Raw genomic sequence first — 26,348 nt, 5'->3', positions numbered from 1 at the left:
ACAGTACTGCATGTATCTGTTCTATAACTAAGCACATTTATATAATAGGAAACTATACTTCCGTAAGACATAAACACCCACAAATGAAATAAAAGTGAAAAATTATAGTCTGGGCTATTCTTTTTTTTTTTTTTTTAAGATTTTTTATTTATATATTCGACAGAGATAGAGACAGCCAGCGAGAGAGGGAACACAAGCAGGGGGAGTGGGAAAAGAAGAAGCAGGCTCATAGCGGAAGAGCCTGATGTGGGGCTCGATCCCAGGGCACCGGGATCACGCCCTGAGCCGAAGGCAGATGCCCAACCACTGTGCCACCCAGGCGCCCCATAGTCTGGGCTATTCTTAACAAATATTTACATTTGTTTTTAATTGCCTTCATAACTGAAATATGCAAGCTTTCAGTGAAGGTCGTCCTCTTCTCTCTCAGCATTCCTGACTTCAACCCACAGAAAGCACTTCTCCCGATACTTCTTCCCTTGAAAACATCGTGAACTTCTACCCCTCTCGTCTGCTCCTCCCAGTGGTCAGAGGCTGACTCTGACTGGACAATATGCCAAAGGTGAGTTACTGTGAGTCTGAAGTAGAAAATACACAAAACCCATTCCCTTTTCATCTGTGATCAAGTGCAGAAGACACCGTTCCCCTTTCACCCTACTCTGTACTTTTTATTCCACTGAAGGCTCCGTGTACAGGTAACCATTCACTCCCTTCTAGTCTGACAACTGGGTTATGGGTGGCAATATAGTGAGGGAGTAGATGCTTAGTGACTTGGAAATTGCCCCACAGACTCAGTTCTTTTCAGAAGCAGAATTCAAGTTCTAAATTCAGGGGTGGGAGAATAAAAATAGTAATTTTGTCAAAGGATCCAAGCAATGCTCTGCAGGCCAGTTATTAGCAGAGAAGCCAGGTTTGGTGGGGTTTGGGCTACTTGTCCATCCAGAAATAAAGCAAATGATCCAAATTTAATTCGCCGTTGATCCTTCTTCATGTATTTACTATCAACCAAACTTTTAACAATTAAAAAAAATAGTGAAAATAAAACCAATTTGTAATACCAAATTTTTAAAAATTAGTGAAAGTATGTTCCAAAATTCTTTCCCATCTGTGCCATTTTTACTCATTAATTTTCAGATTGCCTGATGCTGGGAACACAGCATAGCTTCACATTCAATTCTCATGCTGAGGTACTGCAACGTGATCATTTAAATATTAGTATTTAAAGTATTCTTTTTGAAGATAATGAACTCTAAAAAGACTCATGGGCTGGATTTTAGCCTATGATTTTTTGTGCCCATGAATTATTCATACTAATCTGATTTAATCACTTTAATATGGGATATTCATAAACAGTACACCTTAAAAGAATTTTTTTCCAAATATCTAACAATATACTTGATAATTATTCTTCAAATTCTAATAATTAATCTTCAAAGTTATCTTCCCTATTCTGTCAGCAATTAGGTCTTTGAGGCAAGCCTATAGTCCATGCACCTGGCAAAGCAAGGGAACTTGGTTTTTTACTTGGAATCAAACCATTATTTGGATACTATTTGGATGTACTAAGAAAATAATTGCAAACAACTCCCAGTTTAGCATTTTTCTTGAACAATAAACTCCAATTTCTAGGTAAGAAATACACATAATTTACTTCACCACATTTCCAAATGGTTCAAGCTATTAAGCTGTACTGCAAAATGCTGGAAAACCAGAAATATAAAATAAGAAGCAACATGGAACATTAGGAAAATATGTTTAAACCACAATGTGATTTATTCTGTCAGAACCTTTCCAGTTTACAATCAGCTGGGGAAAAGTTTTAACAAAGTTGAAAAGGACAAAGGAAAGAGAGAAAACAGTAGCCTTTGAGAGAAAGGGGAAAGGACTCTCAAAATAGTGGAAAGGGAAACTTGAGAGAAACAAGCTTGGTCACAGTTTTCCGAACACCAATCCCTACTTAAATGCAACTGGGTTCAAGTTGTTTTTGAGTACTTGTGTCCGTGTTTTATGGTTTTCCTGTCTTCTTCTTCCTCACTCTCAGGCTCTCATCTGTTAATTCTTGCTGCTATGATTACATTTGTCATTAACAGCTGCCCCACTCCCCTAGAAGGGGACTCTGTTAACAACAAGGAAACTGAAGAAAAAACTAAAAATTTAGTGGCACCATGTATATAATAGTCACTAGATTCTGAAAAAGTATTATGAAAAAAGAACATGAATTCTTGCCCATGAACTCTATGACACTAATTTTGATGACTCAGATATTTTTTGCTTTCTGTATGGTTTTTGGCTATGTTCCAGACATTTGAGGTTATCCCATAAACGTCCTCTAAATAGGTGATGTATCTATCTTCTAAAGTACTTAAGAATGATATATTTTCCTCATAATTCCTTTACAACAAGTCCTATCAAGTGCAAAGATGAATCTACTTACAATCTACTGCTAAATTCAAGGATTAATTAGTTCATGGATTTATAGCAAAAGAACTTTTGTTTTGATTCATTTCATTAAAAGGAACCCATTTAAAAAATTCATTTTCAGAATGCAAGGATGTAAGCCACCAAATGTTATCTTCTCAAGGAAGATTTTTCTACCTTCAAGCTCACAGAAAAGTCATGAAATTATTAGATGGACACAAATGGATTATAAAGCCACCTTTCTAACACTAATGCAGTTCACTACATAGTACACAAAGACCAAAAAAAAAAATCTTGATAAGATTACTATACAGTATATATTTTCCTAATTATAATAGCTCAAGCTGCCACTTTTCTCACACCATTTTTAAATATATTCTGTATCTGTATTCTACATCAAATAGAGATTTGATTTGATAATTTGGTAATCATTTAAAAATGACACTAGTTAAAATAAAAATTAGAATCTAGAATTCAGAATCTCTTAAATATCAGGCCCTAGCTTAAAACATTAGCAGTCTTATTATTCTACTGTTTATACTTCATGCCAAACATACCCTTCAAATAAGAGCCTACATTTTCATATTTTAATAAAACATTCAGATAATTACACTAAACAGTGGGACATTTAATAATAAATTTAATAGCAAATTTCACTAGGTTACAGTGCTCATATGTATCAAGTGATGTTTTCCATTCAGTTCATAGAAGGGAAGGAATACAAAACTAGATTTTTAAGAATGTTAATAGGAAATATTAATCTTCTTTACTTAGTCATGAAATATTTGTAACAAAGGTATGACTAAGCTAAAATACACAAGTGCCCTTAAAGTAAATGACCAATAGGGATGTAACTGAAAAGGAAAATAACTTGATTTATCTGAATAGAGCATTACAGAGAAATTAAATAATTTGTTTATGACCCCCAAAGACACATCCAGGTGTTCACTTTAGAATAAATGAATAGATAGCATTTTACTTAAGAAATTCGAAGACTTTTTTAGTATTAAAAACGACTTAATAAATCCAAAATTGAAAGGGAAAACATCATTTTTTAAAATAAGATTCTTCTATTTAAGTGGTTAGTTTAGATTTTTTGGCTGTTTTTTTATACCTTTGAAAATTCTTCGGGTTCCTTTATATCTAATGACCGTGTTGCAAATTCTAGTAGTTCTTCTGAGTTCTCCAAGGCATTATTACATTGGCTGAGCTGACTCTAAAAAACAATAATAAATCATTAAAATAAAATTTCCTATTTCCATGAGAATCTTAAATATATATTGTTATAATGAACTTACAATTTTAATAGCAAAAATTGAACAAAAATATTTTAAAAAAGCTATTAAAGCAACATATTCACTAGTCATATATGTAACAAATTTTAACTATCTTAATATATTGTACTTAACATCTTTCCATAATTTGTCCAAAACAGCTTAAGTGCATACAGACATAGATATTCTCATCATTTAAAAACACAACACAAAATAAAGCAATTATAAATAGTCCAGGTCAAATTTACTTAAAGATTTTTCTCAATCAGGGCTGTCAGAAATTATCAACAATTTATTTTTTTTAACTATCAACAATTTAAATTAAAATATCAAAACAATCCATCTGCAGACAACATGCTCTATAAATGAAGACAAGTTTTCTTGTTAACAATTTAAACTAAAGTTTATGAATCAAGTTACAGGTACATGCAGTTGAGCACAATTTACGTACTCCAGTTATCATATTACTCAAGTAATACATACTACCAAAAATGCTAATTTATAGTATCCAAAAGTGGATAGCACAGAAATCACAAATGCAAGTGCCAAGATTTCAAAAAGAATAAAGAAGAACAAAAGATGGTAATGTTACAGTGATGTGCCCTGTTATAGCGATGTATTAATTTCATGTACCAGTCTTTCTTATTCAGTTCTCTGTCACTCTATCATCTGTGGTCTAAAACTAAGCCCAGTCATGCAAAAATATTGTTAGTGATACCTTTAAACAAAGAAACAGATCTATTTCTAAGTTTTTTAATAAATCCAAGATTCTTCTTCAGAACATTAATATCTATTTATTACTATCTATGCCATATTCAAATCTACTTAGGTATCCCTTAAGATCAGCACTAAGGATAAACTATGGATCACTTTATTCGTTTCTGGATTTGTTATATTTTTATTTTGGAAAAGAGTAGTTTTGCCATATTTTGGGTTAAAATAGGTTTTCATATGTTATTCTAAGAACCTAAGCACGATTTCCTAAAAATACTACTATTCCTATAAGTAAAACTCTTATGAGTTCCAGAGAATAATTAACAAACCACCATTTGAAATATCCCATTTGTATGACAGTTTTATGAAAAGTTTAAGCAAAATCACTGAGAACAAAGTAGTAGCTATAAATGGTCTACACAGGGGAGACTAAGTTAACGTAGTATTAAAATAAAAAAATAACAAAAAGAATAAGGAATATATCTCAAGAAACTATTAAAGTGAAAGAATCCAATCTGAGGTCAAAGTTTAAGATAAAATATCTAAGAAAATGCAATGGGTGCGCCTGGGTGGCTCGGTCAGTTAAGTGTCTACCTTTGGCTCAGGTAATGATCTCAGGGTCCTGGGATCCAACCCATAACTGCTCAGCGGGGACTCTGCTTCTCCCTCTCCCTTTGCCCCTCCCCCTTTTCCTGTGCATGCATGTGCACGCGCGCGCTCTCTCTTTCAAATAAATAAAATCTTTTAAAAAAAAAGAAAAGAAAGAAAATGCTATGAATTTGCTTTCAAGTCAAGAGGGAAAGTTTTTAAAAAAGGGTACAAAGTAATACAATTTAAAGAGCAGTTACTTGTCAGTTATTTAGAGTAACTGATAAAATTTTAATGAGAACAACATGCTATCAAATTTGTGAACCCAAAAGAACAGAGATATTCTACTGTCTCCAACTAAAGAAGGAATGATATTGATAGCCAAGTTGTGATTCTTTTCAATAATTGGTTTTTAAACTATCCCAATACAGCTTTATGGTTTGAATTACATTAGGCTGATATCATCATAGCTTTTCCTTTGAATCATATAACAACAATGAAGTTATGTTCACTAAGCTTATATTTCAACAACTCAGTCTTATTTTACAGCCTACTGTCCCCTCAAAATCTCTTCATCTCCCCTAGATCACTATTCCTATGAAAAAAAAATTTTCAAAATTTTTGTAGCATTGAGAGGCAAGTATTAAGAGTTACAAAGGATAATTAGGTGTAAGATTTAAAAAGGAAAAAAGAAAACAACAGAATCACTGGAAAAAATGAAGATCTCAAGTGATGATACAGGAAGAGAAAATGATCCTAACATCTTGGAGCCACCACTTCCAAACAGCATCCTCTCACACCCATTAAGATGGCTACTACCAAAAAATTTAAAAATATGGATGAATGGGTGATGGTGGTCAAAAGGTACAAATTTCCAGTTATAAAATACGTCCTAGGAATGTAATGTACAGCATGGTGAAAAGAATTAATACATATTGTATATTTTTTTAAAGTAAGCTCTTGAACTCATGACCCCAAGATCAAGAGTCAAATGCTCTATCAACTGAGCCAACCAGGTGCCCCTACTGTATTGTATATTTAAACACTGCCAAGAAAGTAGATCTTAACATACCAAACTCCACACGCAAAAAACAAATAATCCAGTCAAGAAATGGGCGAAGACATGAACAGACATTTCTCCAAAGAAGACATACAAATGGCCAACAGACACATGAAAAAATGCTCAACACTACTCGGTCAGAGAAATGCAATTCAAAACCTCAATGAGATACCACCTCACACCACTCAGAATGGCTAAAATTAACCACTCAGCAAACAACAGATGTTGGTGAGGATGTGGACAAAGGAGAACCCCCTAGCACTGTTGGTGGGAATGCAAAGTGATGCAGCCACTCTGGAAAACAGTATGGAGGTTCCTCAAAAAGTTAAAAATAGAGCTACCCTATGACCCAGCAATTGCACTTCTAGGTATTTATCCAAAGGGTACAAACATAGTAATTCGAAGGGGCACATGCACCCCAAGGTTTATAGCAGCAATGTACACAATAGCCAAACTACGGAAAGAGCCGAGATGTCCATCGACAGATTAATGGATTAAGATATGGAATATTACTCAGCCATCAAAAACAATGAATCCTTGTCATTTGTAACAATGTGGATGGAACTAGAGAGTATAATGCTGAATGCATTAAGTCAGTCAGAGAAAGACAAATACCATATGATTTCACTCATATGTGGAATTTAAGAAACAAAACAAATGAACATAAGGGAAGGGAAGGAAAAATAAAATAAAATGGAAATTGAGAGGAAGGCAAACCATAAGGTACTCTTAACTACAGGAAACAAACGGAGTTGTGAGGTGAGTGGGGGAAAGGGATAATCAGGTGATGGGCATTAAGGAGGGCACCTGATGTTATGAGCACTGGGTGTTATCTGCAACTAATGAATCACTAAACTTTATCTCTGAAACTGATGAAAAAAATATATGACATACAATTTAAAGCAATAATCTGTGAATAGTCTCAGAAAAAGAAAAGAGTAGACCTTAAAAGTTCTCATTTCAGGAAAAAAGTGTGTAAACTGTGTGGTGATAGATGTCAACTAGACTTACTCTTGCGGTCATTTTGCAATATGTATAAAAACTAAATTATTACGCTGTACACCTAAAACTAACATAATGTTATAGGTCACATCTCAATTTATTTTTTTTAAGATTTTATTTACTTATTCGAGAGAGCAAAAGTGAGAGAGATCACAGAGGAAGAGGGAGAAGCAGACTCACCGCTGAGCGGAGAGCCTGACACAGGGCTCAATCCCTGGACCCTGAGCCCATGACCTGAGCCATGATACTGAATAATTACAGCTATATGAGGTATTTGGAATAATCAAAATCATGGAAACACATTGGTGGTTGCCAGATGGTGGGGTAAGGGGTAAATAGAAAGTTGTTGCTCAATGGGTATAGAGTTTCAGTTTTAAAAGAAAAAAAAGTTCTAGGGATGCCTGCCTAGATTAAGCGTCTGCCTTCGGCTCAGGGATCGAGTCCCACATCAGGCTCCTTGCTCAGCAGGGAGCCTGCTTCTCCTTCTCCCTCTGCCCCCTGCTCATGCTCTCCCATGCTCTCTCTCTCTCTGACAAATAAAATCTTTAAAAATAAATAAAGATAAAAAGTTCTAGAGATCTGTTACACAACGTCAACAGAGTTAACACTACTGAACTGTATATTTAAAAATGGTTACAAGGGTAAATCTTGGGTTTTTATCACAATTAAGAAAAAACAAGATATCTGTAACCAAAACAAAGTTAATCATCATTTTTCTAGAAAATAAAAGTAGTTATTCACAGAAATTCACTGATTTTTGCTGTCAGTAAACCAAGTATTAAATAGACTAAAATTATTCATATTTAAATATGTTATATGATCTCACCTGTAACTCTTGAGATTTACGAGCTTGTTCCTGCTTGATACTGTTAATCATACTTTCTTTCACCTCATCCAAAATAGAATATAAACTATCAAATTCTTCATCTAACTCCGAAAGTACGTTAGAAGAATTTTCCTGTTTAATAAAATGATGATTTTACTGGAGCTGTCAAACATTAGGAAACTAAAAGATACGCTTATCAAAGGAGAGAACAGATTCACAATATAAACTACCTCAGGCTAAAATCATATAAACAACAAAATTCTAGTATTTGACATAGGCTTTAAAAACAGGTAAATCCTAGAAGCGGGCTGCTAATGCTGATAGGACTATCTCAGTTATGAGTTAAGCAGCTTTTTATGGACTAGCCCATATTCTTTTCACCTTTTAGAACACTGTTTCCACAGAGCAATGTGAAAGGTTGTTTTAAGGTTGCCAACTTGTCCAGACCTTCAGGTTCCAAGGCAGACCCTAAGCCAGTGGTTCTCAACCTCTGTTGTGCATCAGAATCATCGATGATGCATTTTAATAAAATATTCCAGGGATTCTGATCCCATAACTGAAGAACAGTTTGCACATATAGGGACGGGCTAACTTTGTGTAAATATTAAAATCTTTCAGGTTGTCTAAAACAGTGCATTTACATAAGATATACAGAACTTAAAAGACCAAGCAATTCCCTACTAGACCTAAAAGATTCATCAAACATTGAATTTTAGTGTACCAAGGAACCTCAGAAGTCATCTACTGACTAAAATTTGTAGTCAAACTCCTAAATTTTAGGAATTAAAATACAGAAAAGTGACTTGCCCAAAGCCACACAACTAGTTACTAGAGGCAGAATCAATAAAGCATTTTAAGCCTGCTGACTTCCCAGAGTTCCTCACTGCCTCAATTAAGCAAGCTGCTGCTATTTCAACAATAACTTAAAATATCTGTGAAATCTCTAGATAAGCAATTTCCACACTTGCAGCACTTATAAGACAGAAGAAATTATGTTAGGCATTTTTTGACTTCGATGAATCATTCAATTAAGAGAATTGGCACTGGTTAAGAGAACAAATACATACAATTTACTGTAATAACATAAACCAAACTTTTGCTTATAATTTTTATAAAAACCAGAAATCACCTCACTGGAGTCTTACCAAAAGTGGTGTTAATCATTTTACTAATTTACAGTGATAAGAGAACAAGCCGTGGCAAAAGAAATGTGCAGTCCAGTAGGCAAAGTACCAAAGCCAAATCTCACATTAACCACTTAGTAACAATGTGACCTTGGACAAGCCACTTAAGTTCCTGGACCTCAGTTTACTCATCTGTAAAAAGAGAATGGACTACTCCTTAATAACCAATAGGCACATCCTTACAGTCTCTTGCCTACTACCTCTTATGCTCCCATCTCCAGTGACAAGAATGTAGTTAAATTCCTCCTCTATTTTTTTCCTGGATTCTAAGGTAGAGTACTAATAATTTATTAATCAGAAAAATAGTTTGGGCTAGCTCATGGTCCCTTTTTCCAGATGTCAAATGTGATGACTCTCTTCCATACAGACCAAGAGCCTTAGGACAACTAGCTTTGCTTATTTAAAGAAAGTGGATTCATGGATTCACCAAATTTTCCAGTAAAATAGTTTGAGAAAGACAGTTAAAGTGGTGAAGATCTTAATCAACTAACTTTAATTACAACAAATTCAGAAGTAAAGGTGATACAAGGACCATAAGGTTTACAGGCCAACACTCAGGCAATAACATAGGTTCAAACAAAAACCACAGGAAAGGATTTACTGTCTACAAGTGTCCTATAGATCTTGTTTATTTCACAAAAAAATGACTATTAAATTTGTTAAGGCATATTCATCAACATTTGATTTCATACAGTATGGATTATCTGCCCAAACCTGGGACCATTTCCTTAAGTATTCCTCTTTCTCATTAGACACTTTATTTTTTACTTTTATTTTTTACTTTCTTCCAGTTCTACAAGCAGACCTCTTACCATCCACATTTTCCTTCTGCTATTTATTATAAAAGAGATGGTTAGCTTCCCAGTACTCTGAAAAAATATAATTTGCTCTTAATTGGAATTACAAAAGACAAATCTATAATGGAAAGGGTCAAAAGTCAGCACTAAAACATTCCCTACCAACTACTATTGCAGAGTTTTCTTCTTCCCTTACTATTTGATCTTTCCATTGACAATATAGAAATAGTAAGGAAAACACTTTTATTTATCTGCCATTTAAAAACCTTACTCTTGGGTCACCTGGGGCTCAGTTGGTTAAGTGTCTGCCTTCAGCTCAGGTCATGATCCCGGGGTCCTGGGATCAAGCCCCACATGGGACTCCCTTCTCAGCCAGGAGTCTGCTTTTCCCTCTTCCTCTGTCCCTCCCCTTCACTTGTGCGCTCTCTCTCTCTCAAATAAATACATAAAATCTTAAAAAAAAACCAAGCATATGCATTTTAAAAAATAATTAATAAAAACCTTACTCTTACCTCCTTTAATTTATAATCTAGAGTTGATGTAGTATATTTATACTTCTGATTTGACCCAACTATCATTGTGACATATTACACAAACATTTTTTAAAAAGATTCATACCTGAACTCCTTTTAGTGTTTGACTTAGTGTATCAATAAAGTTCTGAATTTCATCATTTTTATTTGCCAGGGTTGAAATGATCCTTTGTAGAGCTTCCTAGGATTAAAACAAGAAAAACACTTAGTATCATGATATTTTAATAAGAGAATTATTAATCATAACAATTCTCTAAATAAACCATATACTACATAGGAGTAGAAATGTAAAGCTTCTCATTGTTAATTTCCAAAGGCCTATCATTACAAAAGATGAGATATGTATTTGTGCTGTTTTACAACCTCTTATTCCTGGTGTACAATTTAATCACCACCATACCTTTCATACTGAAGATGATCAATATTATTAATACCAATAGTATTATTTTAGGTTATAGGGCCAGGGCTAAGGAATAAAACCAAATCCTTAAATGCTGCAAAAACAAACGAAACTTTCTAATACGATGTTAGGATATGAGGAAGAAAAAGAGGCAATAAAAGTTGACATTTTATTTATTTATAAAAATCAAAAGCATTTTAGAAATATGAAAGTAGATAATAAATTTGTAGCTAAAATTACAAAATTCATTGCAATATTTACAGATGCTGGAAAACCATAATGAGTAATTTAAGTAATTTTAGTAGCAAATACCTCAGACTTTTTGATAGTTTCCTATTTAAATAAAACACTTGGTTATTTAATCTTCTCAAACTCTCCAGTTCAGTGCTGTACAATAAAATTTTCTGCTATGATGGACATGTCCTATACACAGGCTGTCCAAAATGGTAGTCAATAACTATATGAAGCTAATGAGCTCTTGAAATGTAGAGAGAACAACTGAGGAACTGAGTTTATTGTTTTTAACTTTAATTATTTTCACTTTTTATAGCCACATGTGACAAGTACTGTCATACTGGACAGCACAGGTCTAGTTGTTCAGTGACTCTTCATGGGTAGTAATAGCAAAATCCATACAAGATATTTGTATTCTCGGTAAAAATCAAATGTAAGTACTTCTAGTCTATAATTTTCCCAGAAGCACAAGCCTTGTTTCTGTAAGTGCCTACAAGTGTAAATATTTTAATAATGTCCTATAAGACCTTGTGAGAAAGGTTCTCCTCAAAATATAACTGGATTATCAATAAATGGCAATATAAAAAGAGCTCAGGAAATAAACTGATAAAGGGATAATATCTTAATAAATGTTCATAAGGCATTATAGTAGTAAAAAATTAAAAATAATCACAACAGTTCTCATTTAATTCTCACAAGAATCCCTGGAGATAAGGAAGTATCATCATCATCCCTGAGGCTGCCTAGGGCTCTCTAATATATTCACTTACCTATACTATTTCTTCCCATTCTCACCGCTGGTAATATTTTAGTATAATAATACAATGAAATTATGCTATGAAAGAAGATCAACACCAAGAGTTAGCTGTTTATCCTGTTGGTGTTCCTCCCAGAAATAGGTGCACCAAGATTTGAATACAAAACAACCAGCAGAGGGGCAGAATGAAGCCAGGACTTGGGGCAGGAGCGGGCACAGTGGTAGGGCCAAGAATGGTAGTTACAGAGGCATAGACAAGGAGAGCAGAAGACTTAAGAGGCTTCTAGTTATTTATCCAAGGTAGATTCTATATATATTGAAAAACACAAAGGAAGAGTAAAAATGGTTCTGCACAATAACTGGACTGTGTAGAGTAAGCTTCAATTAAGACTGGGCTCTTTCTGGGACACTGGGTGGCTCAGTCAGTTGAGCATCTGATTCTAGATTTCAGCTCAGATCATGATCTTGGGGTCGTGAGATCGAGCCCCAGGTGAGGCTCAGCAGAAGTCGCTTGGGACTCTCTCTGCCTCCCACTCTTGCTTTCATTGCTTGCTCGCTCTCTATCTCTCTCTCTCTCTCAAATAAATAAATAAATCTTTAAAAAACATAAGAAAAGAAAAAAAGAGACTGGGCTTTTTTTGGTAAATGGACTATAGTTGCCTCCTCTTTTATCCCTCCTAATGGCAAGGCCACATCCATACGGTACAGGGGAGAAAACAGAAGTAACTGCTGGGAAGGTAAAAATTATGCTCAGTCTGTCTCCAAAATCCATGCTGTTTACCTCTTTAGAATATTGTCTCTAAGTCTAACCAATTTGCCCATCATAAGAAATATCCATACAATAAATTATATATTCTTTTAAAATTCTGGTTTGCTAAGACTCTTCATGACATATAAAACTGTTAGAATTTCCATAATAGAGAATCACTGCTTGAGGTTAAGCTTTGTCCGGTGCTAAGCATACTCGTCAACTTCAAGGTAAAAATGAAGTCTTCGAGGAGAGACTTTATCCCATGATAAGGCGGAGTTAGGCCCAATGAATTCAACCCAATAACTAAATTTCAATCACAAGTATATATGTGAGTTCAATAAACACTGAAAGAAATTGCACAAAAAAAACTGTGAAGCATTGGTATATAAAAAAGGCACAACTAGTTCAGAGACAAAACAAAACAAACAAATAAAAAAAAAAAAACCCTAGTACAAAACAGCTTTCCACTTTTATTTTTTGTCTAAATTTAGTAGCAAACTCTGTATTTGGGGAATTCTGCAGCAAAAATTCTTTGCAGATAGCTGAAGTCTATCTTTGCAGATAGTGAAGTCCCAGCTGGGTAACCTCTAAGCTCCAAACATTTTAATGAGAAGCCTCCTACCATTTTAAAGCTCCCTGCTATTTACTGGGTATAGTCAAAAACATCTAAATGCTCTAATTTTTATTAAATTTTCAAGCTAAATCCCTTATAAAGAGTTACCTACCTACTGGGGGTCCCTGGGCGGCTCAGTGAGTTAAGCGTCTGCCTTCAGCTCAGGTCATGATCCCAGGGACCTGGGATCAAGTACCTGGGCAGGCTCCTTGCTCAGTGGGGAGTCTTCTCCCTCTGCCCCTCCCCTCACTCATTTTCTCTCTCTCTCAAATAAATAAAATCTTCAAAAAAAAAAAGTTACCCACTTGAAGTTATCAGACTCTGCTCTCACAGTAATGCTAGAGGGAAGAATACAGTCTTTACCAACTGCAACATTCAACAGAAATATAGTAAAGGCCAAACAGTAACCACATCAAAAAAGTATGACAAGTGAAGTTAATTTTAATATTTTACTTAACCCAACTGATACAAAATATTATTTCAACATGTAATCAAAATATAACAATTACCAAATTCCTTCTTTCCTTCCATTTTGGTAGTAGGTCTTCAAAATTTGATGTGTATTTTACACTTATGACACATCTCAATTCAAATGAGTCACATTTCCAGTGCTCAATAACCAAATGGGGCTCGAAGCTACCATACTGGACAACACAGCTTTAGAGGCCTAAACCACCCAAATAATCCATATATTTTAGGAGTGGGGATAGGGCAGAGATCCTATATAGATCTGTTTAATTTGCAGTTAATAATAAACAAGAGCTTTCTGAATTTTTTTCTTGGATACCAGAATTTCTATATATGTTTACCATATGCCAGATTCCTGAATTATAATAACTGTATGTGAATATAAGCTAAAATGTTACAACCAAATTCCTTTACCAGAATTTCACTAATTTCTCAGTTTTTATTTATGTAAATATTACCTTTAGAAATGGAAAAGTAATATTATAATATTACCACCATTGCTTAATATTAAGCGATGCATAAGGAGCTCTCCTTTTGGGATCTCTCTACTACCATAACAAGAGAAAGATACTCTTCTCTCCTGTAAAACTTATACTGCTCATTGGTTTTTGTTAGAAAAAACTTAAACGTCCACGTCAAGGTTGGTATCTGACAAAAAAAAAAAAAAAAAAGCTGCACCTGAAGACAGCTGACATATGTTATAGAGACTTAAAGAATCATCAGGATTCTTCATGTACGGTACTGCTCCATGCCTCCAAGATATAATACCCTGAGATTACAGTTAATCTTATGGTAGAGACCATAAAAAAATCAAACGGAAAAGACTACTTCCCTTTAATTCATTCAAAATTCTGCTATTACCAGAAAATGAAAAGTTACTTTTCTCAATTTGTATTGGCCCAAGTGTTAATAGCAATATTTCTGGAAAGAAACCTGTGTTAAAACTTTTGGGGTAATGGTATTATATGAATTACTTAAGGCTTTAAAAATACCATACTCCCCCAGAAAGTGGTGGGGAAGGAAAGATCTTTAAAGGCTGATACAGTATTTCAGGGAAACATCATCTCATCTTTGAAGAGAAAATGCTTTATGGCTCACATTTTGCACTTCACTGGGAGTTCTACTACAGAACGAGGGTCTACCACGGAACACCTAAATAAAGGGCCCGCATCCTGAGAAGACAGCTTACCTTACTGCCAAAGTAACAAAGACTGAAGTCTGAGATTCTCAGGGGCGGGGTGGGGGGGGTGGATACTCCAATCTCTAGGTAGGGAGAGGTTCGGGGCCTTTGCTGTAGTATACACCAGTGAGATGCTACACGAATGGACAAGCCAGCTGTAGAGGGCTTTGGAGCCTCAGCATTTAAGATGACCTGTATTTTAACAGCTACCAAATGTATTAGAAAACATGGCTGCAGTGGGGCACCTGGGTGGTTCAGTCGGTTAAGCATCTGCCTTTGGCCCAGGTAGTGATTTCAGGGTCCTGGGACAGAGCTCCACAAGGGGGCTCCCTGCTCAGCATGGAGTCTGCGTCTTCCTCTCTCTCTGCCACTGCCCCCCATGCTTGCTCTCTTGCATGCTCTCTCTCGAAGATAAATAAATAAAATCTTAAAAGAAAAAAAGAAAAGAAAAGAAAACATGGCTGCAGAAGAAGCAATCATCCAGATGACTAAGAGTCAGAACCCAAAGCAACGAATGTGACCTTGGTAGCTAATACAGATAAAGTGCTGCCTCTACCCTAAGCTTTTCTAAGAAGAAAAAAGGGAGGTACCCTGAAAGTTCTGCAAGGACAGACTGCTGAAGGGTTCCAGAAGCTCTGAAGCCACTTGCCCTTTAATCTGGAGAGAATGAGCAAATGCAAAAGACTGTAATTAAGAACTCACATTTAGTATTCTTCTATAGTGGAAGTTCATCAGGAAAGGATGAGAAATAAATTATCAAGGGGACGAGGGCTTCAAACATTCTGGTCCTCACAAAAAAGGGACTGGCTAGACTAAGGGTGAAAACGGCAGGAAGACAGAAAGAACTAAGGAACTTGGAGCTGAGTAGAACTGGAAAACAAATTACAAGTAACCAAAATATTTAAGTACCACCACCAATACCAAAACTTGTAATAATTAAAGGATTATGATTACATGAACTGAGTTCTGAAACTTAACCCCAGCTTGTGTATGTGATATGAGGCTTCAGTTTTCTGTAGTTGGTAGGACTCGGAGAAGAGATGTATACAGGGATAGTGTGTGTGCCTAATATAAGAGGTATGCAACAGGAGGCTAGCTGAATAGGTATCAAATCCAGCATAATTTTGTTAAAGTGATTTCTAAATATGGCAGGCAACATGCCAGGGCAGGATAGCTACATTCAGAAACTTAGAGAAAAAGAAAAGAATTAAAAGATACCATAATCCTTTTGAGCTTTCTACCCCACTTTATCCTTTTAGGGCCTCCACAATTAATCAACAGCTTTTATAATTAAGACACACAAAGATAAAGAAGTTGAGGAGGAAGCACAAAGCCAAAAACCTCAATGAATGTAATATAAGCTGTGCACAATCGGAGCACCATGATACAGAGCCTCCCCTCTGAGCTCCAGACCATCTTCATCCAACTGCTTACTTGGAATCTCCACTTGGATGTCTCACAAGCACTTCAAAACTCAACATGTCATAACGTCCCCCACTAAACCTGAGCCCTTCTCTAGTGTCCTATCTTTGCAAATAGTGGTACTAGCTGCAAAATCAGAAACCTAGGCCATCATCATTACATCCTCTCCTTTCATTTGTGCTCTACATGTTGTCACTAAGTCCTGTGGATTTTACCTCCTAAATAGTTCTATAATCAGTACTACTATCTTAGTACAAGTCAACATCATATCTCAACTTATACTTGCAAAACTTAACTGGCTTGTGATCCATTCTTTCTCTCCAATTATCAGTTCTGTATACTGCAGCTAAAAAATATGATAGCATCACTCCTCCTGCTTACGAGCTGGTCTTCAATGGCTTTCCACAGGTCCTTGGAAAAAACTGAAAATCTTTAACATGACCTGTTAACATGACCTTACATAATCTGTAAAACCCTGCATGATCTTCCCACTGCCTATCTCTCCTGCTTCAACTCACACCAGATTTCCTCTTCCTTGCTGCATTCCAGCCTTATTTCTAATATGCCTTGTTTCCACCTGGGAACCCTCACACCTATCAGTTCCTCTGCCTATAAACAATGTTCTAAAACATATACACGATGGGGCACCTGGGTGGCCCAGTTGGTTAAGCGTCTGCCTTCGGCTCAGGTTATGATCCCAGGGACCTGAGATAGAGCCCTGTATCGGGCTCCTTGCTTGACAGAGAGCCTGATTCTCCCTCTCGCTCTACTGCTCTCTCTGCTGCTTCACCCTGCTTGTGCGCGCGCTCTCTCTCTGTCAAATAAATAAATCTTAAAAAAAAAAAAACAACTGTACACACGATGTATCATTAAAGACGTTCCATCATTAAGACAAGTTCCAGAAAGGTATTTATGGAATGAACTCACTGTGATATATAGTAGCCTCAGCTATTATCAAACCCTGATGATGAAGGAGGACATCTGCTCTGTGAGATTCTATCAATGTGAAAGGATGCCTATGAGGGTCTCAGATTTCAACTCAGACCTCAAGTCTCCCATTACCTTCCAATATAATTATATTTTGCAAGACATCAGGCGGCCATGACTAAAAGTTCTAGGTGATACAGGTCTGAAGATACACTTTGCCCAATACCAATTCTGCTGGATCACAGTAAAACATATAGGACATACGTCTCCAAAGAAAGGTGCACAGGCAATCTCAGCCATTATCCTTTGGTCAAGAACCACAGTTACCAGGATCTCAAAAATAAAACTAGTTTATCAGGATTAAGTCTGTCAATTACTTGACTAGGGAAATAGGCTAAGGTAAGTGCCATGCTAACAAAAACAAAAAAAGTAAGGGGGGGTTATACACCCCAGCCAAGCACAACTACAATCATTCCCATGGAATGGATCAAAAATCTAGGATGCTGGGATGTACAAGGCATGAAGTATCCTCTTCAAAGGAGCATAGCTTAATATTATGCTTATAGTCACAATAAATCATGTGAAGTAAAAGCACAATAGTCTCTGAGCAAAATAATAACACTTTTATACTCTTACGTGCCAAGCACCATTTTAAGCTCTTTACATATATTAATTCATTTAATCCTCTCAAGAATCCTATGAAGTAGGACACTATTATTATCCCCATTTTCTGATTCGGAAGTTGAGGTACAGAGAGGTTAAATGATAGTTTGCCCATGATCTCAGTGCTAAAATGTGGCAGCCTGGATTCTAAATAAGGTAGTCTGACTCCTGAGTTTGTGCTCTTAATTATTACACTGTACTACCTGAAAATAAAGATCAGAGGTACATGAAAAGAATATCTAAGGGCACCAAAAAGACTAAGATTTTTACTTCAAGATTGTAAAAACTAGAGCTGATCAACAGACTGTAACCTGTACCACCCTGCCAGGTACAAGCGCAACAAAAACAGCTATTCTTACTGCAGGTATATCATCTTGTAAGTGTGAGAACATAATGACTTTCAACATTTGAAATGGCATGGTTCTACTGGTCTTAGCTTAATATATGTGAAGATGGCAAATTCAAACGTTGAGTCTTAATTCTGCTGCATCCAACAAAAACTGCCAACTTGGGTTACTTACTTGAAAACTATCCAGCGCAACCAGCCCCTGAAATTATGGTACAGAAACTTCCTGTTCTTAGAACCAGTGGCAGAAAACCATTATACCCAGGTTTATATGCTAGTCTGAATCTGAGGACCTCAATGACCACGTAGTCATAATTAGAGAAACACTTTGATATATGTGTTTTCCACCAGCATCTACTCACACCAACAGAAGATTGGATTCACATTCTACATCAGTATTCCAGGACGCTGAAATACACAAATCTAGAATCACTGCAAATATCACTAGTCAATCTACAATTTAAGAGGGTCAATCTGTTTTTATGGTCATTTCAGTAGTATTCACTAAGCACCTTCTATGTGCCAGGAACCATGCTAAACTGTCAACATGGAGTATCTTTTTAATCATCACAACAGATTTTTAAAAAGTAGCATCCGTCTTTGCATTTTATGGTTGAAGAAAAGGAAGGTTAGAGAAGTTAAGAAATTTTCTTAGATCACACAGCTATCAAGTGGCAGTCACAATTCAAATCTAGGAAGCTGCCTGTACTTTTATACTACCCTAGGCTGCTTACACTGCCATGGAGTGTACAAAACAAGCATAGGGTTCCTGCAATCAGAGCAAAGGGATCAATGAAACCAGGATAGAGCATTTCTGGAAAATATCCTAATGCCACCAGGAATGATGCCACTTGCATCACACCACACCATAGACTTCTCCTTTGAATTAGGTAACAGGAGTTAAAATCTAGAAAGCTCTATCCAGCTGATAAGCTAGACAACCAGAATCTCACCAGCTCACCATAGCTCTGGCAACACAAATAAGAGTATTTGCTCAGATGTTATGTGAAGAGCTGAAAAAGAATTATATATTGCTGAGGAATTCAGGAATCTGATCATCATAGCTAGCAGGTAGAAAGCCATGCCCTCTCTTAACAGTGAAACAGTTAGGAACACTACCGATTTACAGAGGCAACTGAGGTGATCCACAGAAAAAAAAACTAATAAAAGACCTGGTAGGGAATTCTGCCTTTCAACCCTGAGCCCTGCTGTAAGACAACAGGACAGAAGAGGTACTCTCCCACCTAGCATTTCAGGAAATACAACGAGTGACAAACTAAAGAAGCCTCATCCACACACAGTGACCTCTGAATTGGTTGTTCCAGTCAGTGAAGTCTAGGAAGCTCATATTCAGCCAAAGAAACCGGAGGTCCCATCATCCAACTGAGGGAGGTACAATGGGAATGAAGATAGGGGCGCACTCAGGTTCTGCTGGTGGCAGCATAAAATAACAGCCCTTCTGAAGGGCAACTTGGCAGTACAAACCAAAAGATTTTTAAAAGTTTAGGCACGTCGACTCAATAATTCCATTTCTACTGAATTTATTCTAAGTAAATAATTAAAGGTAGAGGTAGACTTGGCTACAGATGTTCATCTCAGTGTTATTTAAAAGACTAGAAGGTTGGGACCAACATAAATATACAACAAAGAGTACTGATTAAAAATCAAGGAATACATCCATACAAAAGAATTCTGAGTTAGGTGTAGAATAATATTAACATGATAAAAGATTTATAATACATTAAGTGAAAGGCAAACTATAAAGCAGTATTACCGTAGCATGATACCATAGTCTTTTTAAGTTTCTACATACATAAAAAAACTGGAATGTAATACATACAAATGTTAAAACAGGTTATCTCTGGGTGGCAGGATTATGGGTGATTTTCATTTTATTTTCATTTGTCTACATTTTCTATTTTCCTACAATAAGCTTGTATTACTTATATTTATCATGTAACAAAAGTACACAGGCTGGCTGTGCTAACACATTGTTATAAATAAGCTCAAAATATAATTAGCTATCAATCAACAAGTATCAATAACTACAACCAGATTCTATCAGAACCCTGTGGCTGGAAAGAGTGCCAACTGAGAATGTAAAACATACAAAAAGAAAGCTGAACATAAAATCTACCATCTTTAAAATACTATCTACCCTAGATTGGAGTGGATTATCTATCACCATGGCAAACATTCAGTATGTTTACTGCATGAATAATCCTGTTTACACTCAGCCAGGCATTGCAAAGAAGCACAGTGTTAAAGTTAAAATTAAAATTAAAATTAAAATTAAAATTAAAGAAGGAAGGAAGAGAAGGAAAAATCTGCTTCACCATCAATGCCTGAACCGCCTGGGTTGGAACTGCACCAGTGTGCTTATAAATGGATTTTTTACAGTTCAGTATTGTAAATATATTTTCCCTTATAACTTTAACAGTTTCTTTTCTCTAGCTTACTTTATTGTAAGAATACAGCATACGATGAGAGACTATGGACTATGGGCTTCGGAGGGGAGGGGGGTGGGGGAATGGGATAGGCTGGTGATGGGTAGTAAGGAGGGCACGTATTGCATGGTGCACTGGGTGTTATACGCAACTAATGAATCATCGAACTTTACATCAAAAACCAGGGATGTACTGTATGGTGAATAACATAATATAATAAAAATATTATTATGAAAAAAAAAAGAATACAGCATACGATACATATACAAAATGTACGTCAGATGACTATTTACGTTATCCATACACTTCCAGGTTACTATTTCAGTCAACAGTAGGCTATTATTAGTTAAGTTTTGGGGGAGTCAAAAGTTATATGCCTATTTTCAACTGTGTCGAGGGCATGTCAGCACCCCTAACCCCTGTGTTGTTTAAGGGACAACTGTTATTTCCAATTTTTTAAAACTGCCAAGTTCAGTAAAAAATGAACATATCTGTATTTAAATATAGTGATCAAGAGTATGTGAGTATGGTTCTTTGAAGAGGGTACCTCATCCCTGTACATCCCGGATTACTTTGTTCCATTCCATGAGAATGACTGCAGTTGCATTTGGGTAGGGTTTTTAAAAACTCCATTTATACTTTCCTGTTCACAGCTCTACTTTAGAAAGCTAAAACCCTCCTTCAAAAAAGAAAAAGAGCTGGAGAGAGGGGATACGGATACACACACACACAAAGAAAAATAATGATTTTATCAAGGCATCACGACAGCTAAATTCCAGGGTTTTATATAAATCATGTTCTATACGTTCTATCAACTATTTTCACTAGACTTAATTAGCTTCTTTGAAAAAAAAAAAAACTATAGGGGTGCCTGGGTGGCTCAGTCGGTTAAAAATTTTCCTTCAGTTCAGGTCCTGATCCCAGGGTCCTGGGATCCCAAGGTCTGGCTCCCTTCTCAGCAGGGGCTCTGCTTCTCCCTCTCCCTCTGCCTCCCCCGCCTCCCTCCTGCGTGCAGACCTGTGCTCTCTCTCAAAGAAATAAGTAAAATCTTAAAAAAAAAAAAAAAAGAAGATAGGGATTTGTTTCTATTAACATCTTAAATTTTAATTAATCATATCACCATTAAAGACAAAGGATTCAGAAAAGAAGGGTGGTAATAAAAAACTTGGGCTGTGAAGAAAGACCGGGCCTGAATCCAGACCATCACTTGCTAGCTGTGCAACCCTGAACAAGTCAGTTAGCCTCTGAGTTTGGTTTTCTATATAGATGTACAACTGGAATAAGAGCTATCATGAGAGTTTAAAGCAATCTAACATAATACTGGATGCAGAACAATACTCAAATTCCTTTTCCTTTCTTTTCCTCAGGGAATATATTTGTTTTTGACTGAGAAGAGGAAGTAATTTTGGAACACGAAAATGTTTGGTTGTCTGGATATGGTGGAGGTCCCTGAATTGCTAAGGTACAATATGAAGGAAAAGAAGAGCAAATAGCAGGGTGGAGGAGGAAACTGGGATAAGGAAGCCACGTGTAGACAGCTACTTGCTAAGCCTGTCATGCTTTAAACCCCCCCCCATTCAGTTCAATCCCCCCAATCTACATTTGTCTTGTCTTGCATAGTCAACCCTCACCTGTCACTACCACTTTCCAAGTGGAAAGTAAAGAACATGCCAGGAAAAGTGGGGGAAACCAAACAATTTACAATGTATACTCTTGGCAACATCCTTCCTCTGGGCTCCCCCTTCCTCTCCACCTTTATTATTCCTACACCATGTACCTTTCCTAGAAACAGCAACCCCAATGAATACAAATGATCTCCTGTGCAAAACCTTAAACTATCAAATTCTAAGGGCCAAGATTCTAGAAAGGTGTAAATGTCTTTTGCTTCACTGGTTTCTTTGAACATACGCATTTAATCAGGTACAAAAACCTTTAGGATTTTATCTTAAAACCACTTAAGGACATAATCAAAAGGTTTGAGTATCAAACAAAGCCACCTATCCATAACACATCCTGGTCGCAAAAGTGTCCCAGAAACTCGATATAAACAAAATCCTTCTGTTTATTTCTAGGAGATAATACTGTGGTTTTCTGTATCCAACAGTATGCCTTACATACCCAAGGCAATTATGTTTTCTTCCTCTACTCAAACAGAGCATCTGTTGCTAACACAGCACTGAAGTCCAAGTTATTTTCACAGACAAAAAAGCAGCTGGTCAAGCTAATCCATCTGCTGACTAGCCACCATCAAGCTTCTGTAAGACTGTCCAGTTAACTTAACCCCTATTGTCAGATTGCATGAGTCAGAACTCCCAATCCTCTTTCAATTAGGATTTAACAACTCTTCTTTGACACCACCATTTGAAATCACTTATTACAGATATAAAAACAGAAAACATATTTTAAAACTTAAGGACAAAGGTTAAAAATGGTAGACTGGATTAGAAAAATAGTTATACAAATTATTAACAAAAGGAGAAAGTTATTTTGAAGTTGGGATTATGATATTCATAATAATACCAGCAGTACTTAATGTGTGCTAGGCACCAAGGATTTTAAAAATTAACATGATCCTCACAATAACCCTTTGAGGTAAGTACAATTGTTATCTCTATTCTATAGATGAGAAAATAGAGACACACAGCAAATTACCCAAGCTCACTCAGCTCATAGTTGGTAGCTGAGACTGGAGACCTGGCTCCAAAGCCATCCTCTTAATAATTTAAAGCCCAAATCCCAGTGCTTTACTAACAGGTATATATCCAAGCTGTCCTCACCATTTGCCACTGCAGTACCTTACCATTTTCCTTACGATGACTAAAGTACATTCCTGATACTATTTTCATTGTAACATTTTATTTTATTTTTATTTTATCTATTTATTTGAGAGAGAGAGAATGTGAGAGACAGCATGAGAGGCAGCAAAAGCACAAGCAGTGGGGAGGGGTAAAGGGAGAAGCAGACTCTCCAGCTGAGCAGGGAGCCGGATGAGGGACTTAATCCCAGGACCCTGGGATCATGACCTGAGCTTCACTGACTGAGCCACCCAGGCGCTTGTCATTGTAACATTTTATAACAGGGAAGAAAAATCATTACTACTTACTTAAAGAGAAATAAATACACAGTCCATTATTAGTTGAGGTATATAATTGATTCTGCAGTAATTCATGAGAAAAAGATGCTCAAATTCATAGCAATAAATTGGTTATAAGCATTAACACCAGATACTCATTTTAAGTTATAAAAGAAAATAGTTTTTTTATTAGAAATATTATTTGATACCAACAAATGAAATGAAATTCAGCACATTTTCTAACACTGAGAAGTTGATTTTCAAAGTTATCACAAAGAACACCTACTTCTTTGCTAACTGGGGAAACTGCTCACGGTACTTGTAGTTACTCAAAAACACCGTTTGGAATGAGACCAAATAAGTTCAAACCTTGCAGGAGCCACAACTTCCAACTCTTGAGTCCTTACTGAAGTGAGGGATAATGCATGCCCCAGCAAAATAAGATGATCCATATTAAAATACTCTTTAAAATTGTATTTGCCACCACATAGAGTATTTTAGTACTTTGTAAACTTTAAAACACTGTTTTCATAATGAATTATTTTACCTGATTTTTACAGTAACTCTATAAAATATTCTACTTCCACTGCATAAACAAGGAAATAGATTAATCATACTTAAGTGATTTGCTCCATATCACAGAGCCAGTGAACAGCAGCATGGAACACAAGTCTCTGCCCTTCCATTTGCCCTGAACTAACATCCATTCAGCTATCATATGACTTTTACCTAAAAAGTTAAATAAGCTGTGAAATGTTTAACAAATTTAGGCAGAGATGTTTTAAACATATATATATTCAAAATACACAAAATGTAATTTTTACATATGTCCAATAGTCATGGAAATGAAACTTGAGTATACCCAATTGGGTTTCAAGATGTACGCATACAATTAAATCAAATGCATTTTAATAAAATAATAGTCAACGCTTAAAACATCACTACGATTTTCCCGTGCCCCCGTGCTCCTTGAGGAGGTGAATCCGAGCAAAATTAAAGAAAACATTGTTCTAATAAGTTTTTCCAGTGCTTTCCATCTAATAATAGAAAAGAATGGCCTCTTGGATAGATATGCCCTTGTTTTTCCCTGCTACATTATTAATAACACTTGTGTTCGCCTCCTACACTATACTATACTATATTTCAATTACTATCAACTAACAAAGAGAACAGGGTGGTTGATTTCTATACAGGGATTATGATTCAATATTAATAACTCTAATTGTATTCAAAACATTAGCTATGTTCTCGAAACATTTTTTTCTCTTAATTGAAATTACTAGTTCTGTATATCCTCTCTTTAACTTGTTCGGAAAGTATACAACAGGCCACACCAACCATTAAGGTAACTGTGACTAGCAATGAACTGGTCGAAGAGGGTGGGACTACTAACTGTCTCTTCTCCCAGTTCAACTAACACTAAACACCAAGACCTGCTTCCGAACTGGTCACGAGGCGGGTGGGAGCGGGGGGCGCGGTACTAAGGAGATTTGGTTCCTGCCCTAAAGCCGTGTGTATTGTGCCAAGAAAGAAGGCTGAGTCGAGGAAGGAGCATCGGCTTCGGCGTCAGCAGGTAGACCCCACGCGCCTCGGTTTCTGCTAAGGAATGATAAACCCGCGCTCGCATGTGGGGAGGCTCGCGAATCAAAGGCGGGCCTAGACTGCTGCAGAAAATGAGAAATGGGGACAGCTCCCTTCTTCCCCTCAGGAGCCAGGGCCCAGGGCCAAAGGCCAGCTTGGGTCACCGGGCGCGGTCCCCGCAGCCTGGCGGGCGAGGCTTTGCTCTCACAGGGGAAGGAGGGAGGGTGGGGGGCCGGCAGCCTCGCCCTCCGCCGCCGCAGCCCAGCCTGGCTCCGCCAGCCCCGCGCGCCCACCGCGCACCCGGCCCCGGGCGCCCCGCCCACCCACTCCCCAACCTCGGCGGCCCCGCGCCTCCTTCCCCCACTTACTTTCTGGGAGTCCATGGCCAGGGACTAGGTCCGTTGGGCCCGAAACCGCGTCGAAGAATCGTGCGGCGAGGCGGACAGAAGTCGGGCACGCCAACACCGTCCCCGTGTCCACCGCTCTCCTCCACCGCCGTCTCAGCCTCAACCTCAACCTCAGCCTCAGCCTGCACGGGTGCCGCCCGGCCCGGCCCGGCCCCGCCCCACCCGGTCCGCGCCCAACTCGCGCGCGCGCCGTCGTCGCGCCGCGGTTGCCAGGGTGAAAGGGCGGCCCGCAGGAGGGAGGGAGCCCGGAGCGCCCTGCGCATGCGCGCTTCCGCGGGACGGGATGGGGCGGAGGGTGTCCTGTGCTGGATGGGAGGGGCAGAAACCAGGGAGCGCTCGCCGGTTAGTGCCGTGGGTCCCCTGAGAGAACCTTTCTTTCCTTTTCCCGCATCCTTTTTCCTCCAGCACGCGCTATCGCTGCAGGCCTTGGAATGGACCTCTGGGCATCCAGCAGCTGGGCCTGTGGGGAGGGCAGGGGAAAGAGAGCTCTGACCCTTGAGATAGATCAGCCCCCTCTCCATCCTGCACCCCTGACACTCGCTGCGCAGGAGCAGCCAGGCTAGACCAAGCCCACTGTCCGGTGGAAAGGAAAGGGCTGGGGTGGAGGATGTAGTGAAGCACGGGAAAGGCCTGTAGGGACGTGGCAGAAACATGGGTAGACGGTGGAGCCTAGTAGGCCTTTCCCG

The 26,348-nt window shown here is 37.5% G+C and overlaps 1 protein-coding gene across 6 annotated transcripts in view; it reads right to left on the bottom strand.

Annotated features, from left to right (window-relative positions):
* FSD1L (fibronectin type III and SPRY domain containing 1 like) overlaps positions 1-25,824 on the bottom strand; it is a 65,927-nt gene extending 40,103 nt beyond the window's left edge. For 2 of the 6 annotated variants that reach the window (XM_011235322.3, XM_019808386.2), the window contains exons 1-4: positions 25,624-25,820; positions 10,479-10,574; positions 7,880-8,011; positions 3,530-3,631 (exon numbers count right to left, since the gene is read on the bottom strand). In XM_011235322.3, coding sequence (XP_011233624.1) covers positions 3,530-3,631; positions 7,880-8,011; positions 10,479-10,574; positions 25,624-25,638 — 345 coding nt within the window. In that variant the 5' untranslated portion in view covers positions 25,639-25,820. Of the gene's footprint in view, positions 1-3,529; positions 3,632-7,879; positions 8,012-10,478; positions 10,575-25,623 lie in introns of all 6 variants that reach the window. The other 4 variants (XM_034664221.1, XM_034664222.1, XM_019808385.2 and 1 more) reach the window with 4 other exon arrangements.
* Positions 25,825-26,348: the final 524 nt, after the last annotated feature.

The sequence above is a fragment of the Ailuropoda melanoleuca genome, chromosome 7 (genome assembly GCF_002007445.2).
Source record: "Ailuropoda melanoleuca isolate Jingjing chromosome 7, ASM200744v2, whole genome shotgun sequence".
Classification (NCBI taxonomy): Eukaryota; Metazoa; Chordata; class Mammalia; order Carnivora; family Ursidae; genus Ailuropoda; species Ailuropoda melanoleuca.
The sequence above is the reverse complement of the archived record's forward strand: the minus strand, read 5'-3'. Positions and strand labels throughout refer to the sequence as shown.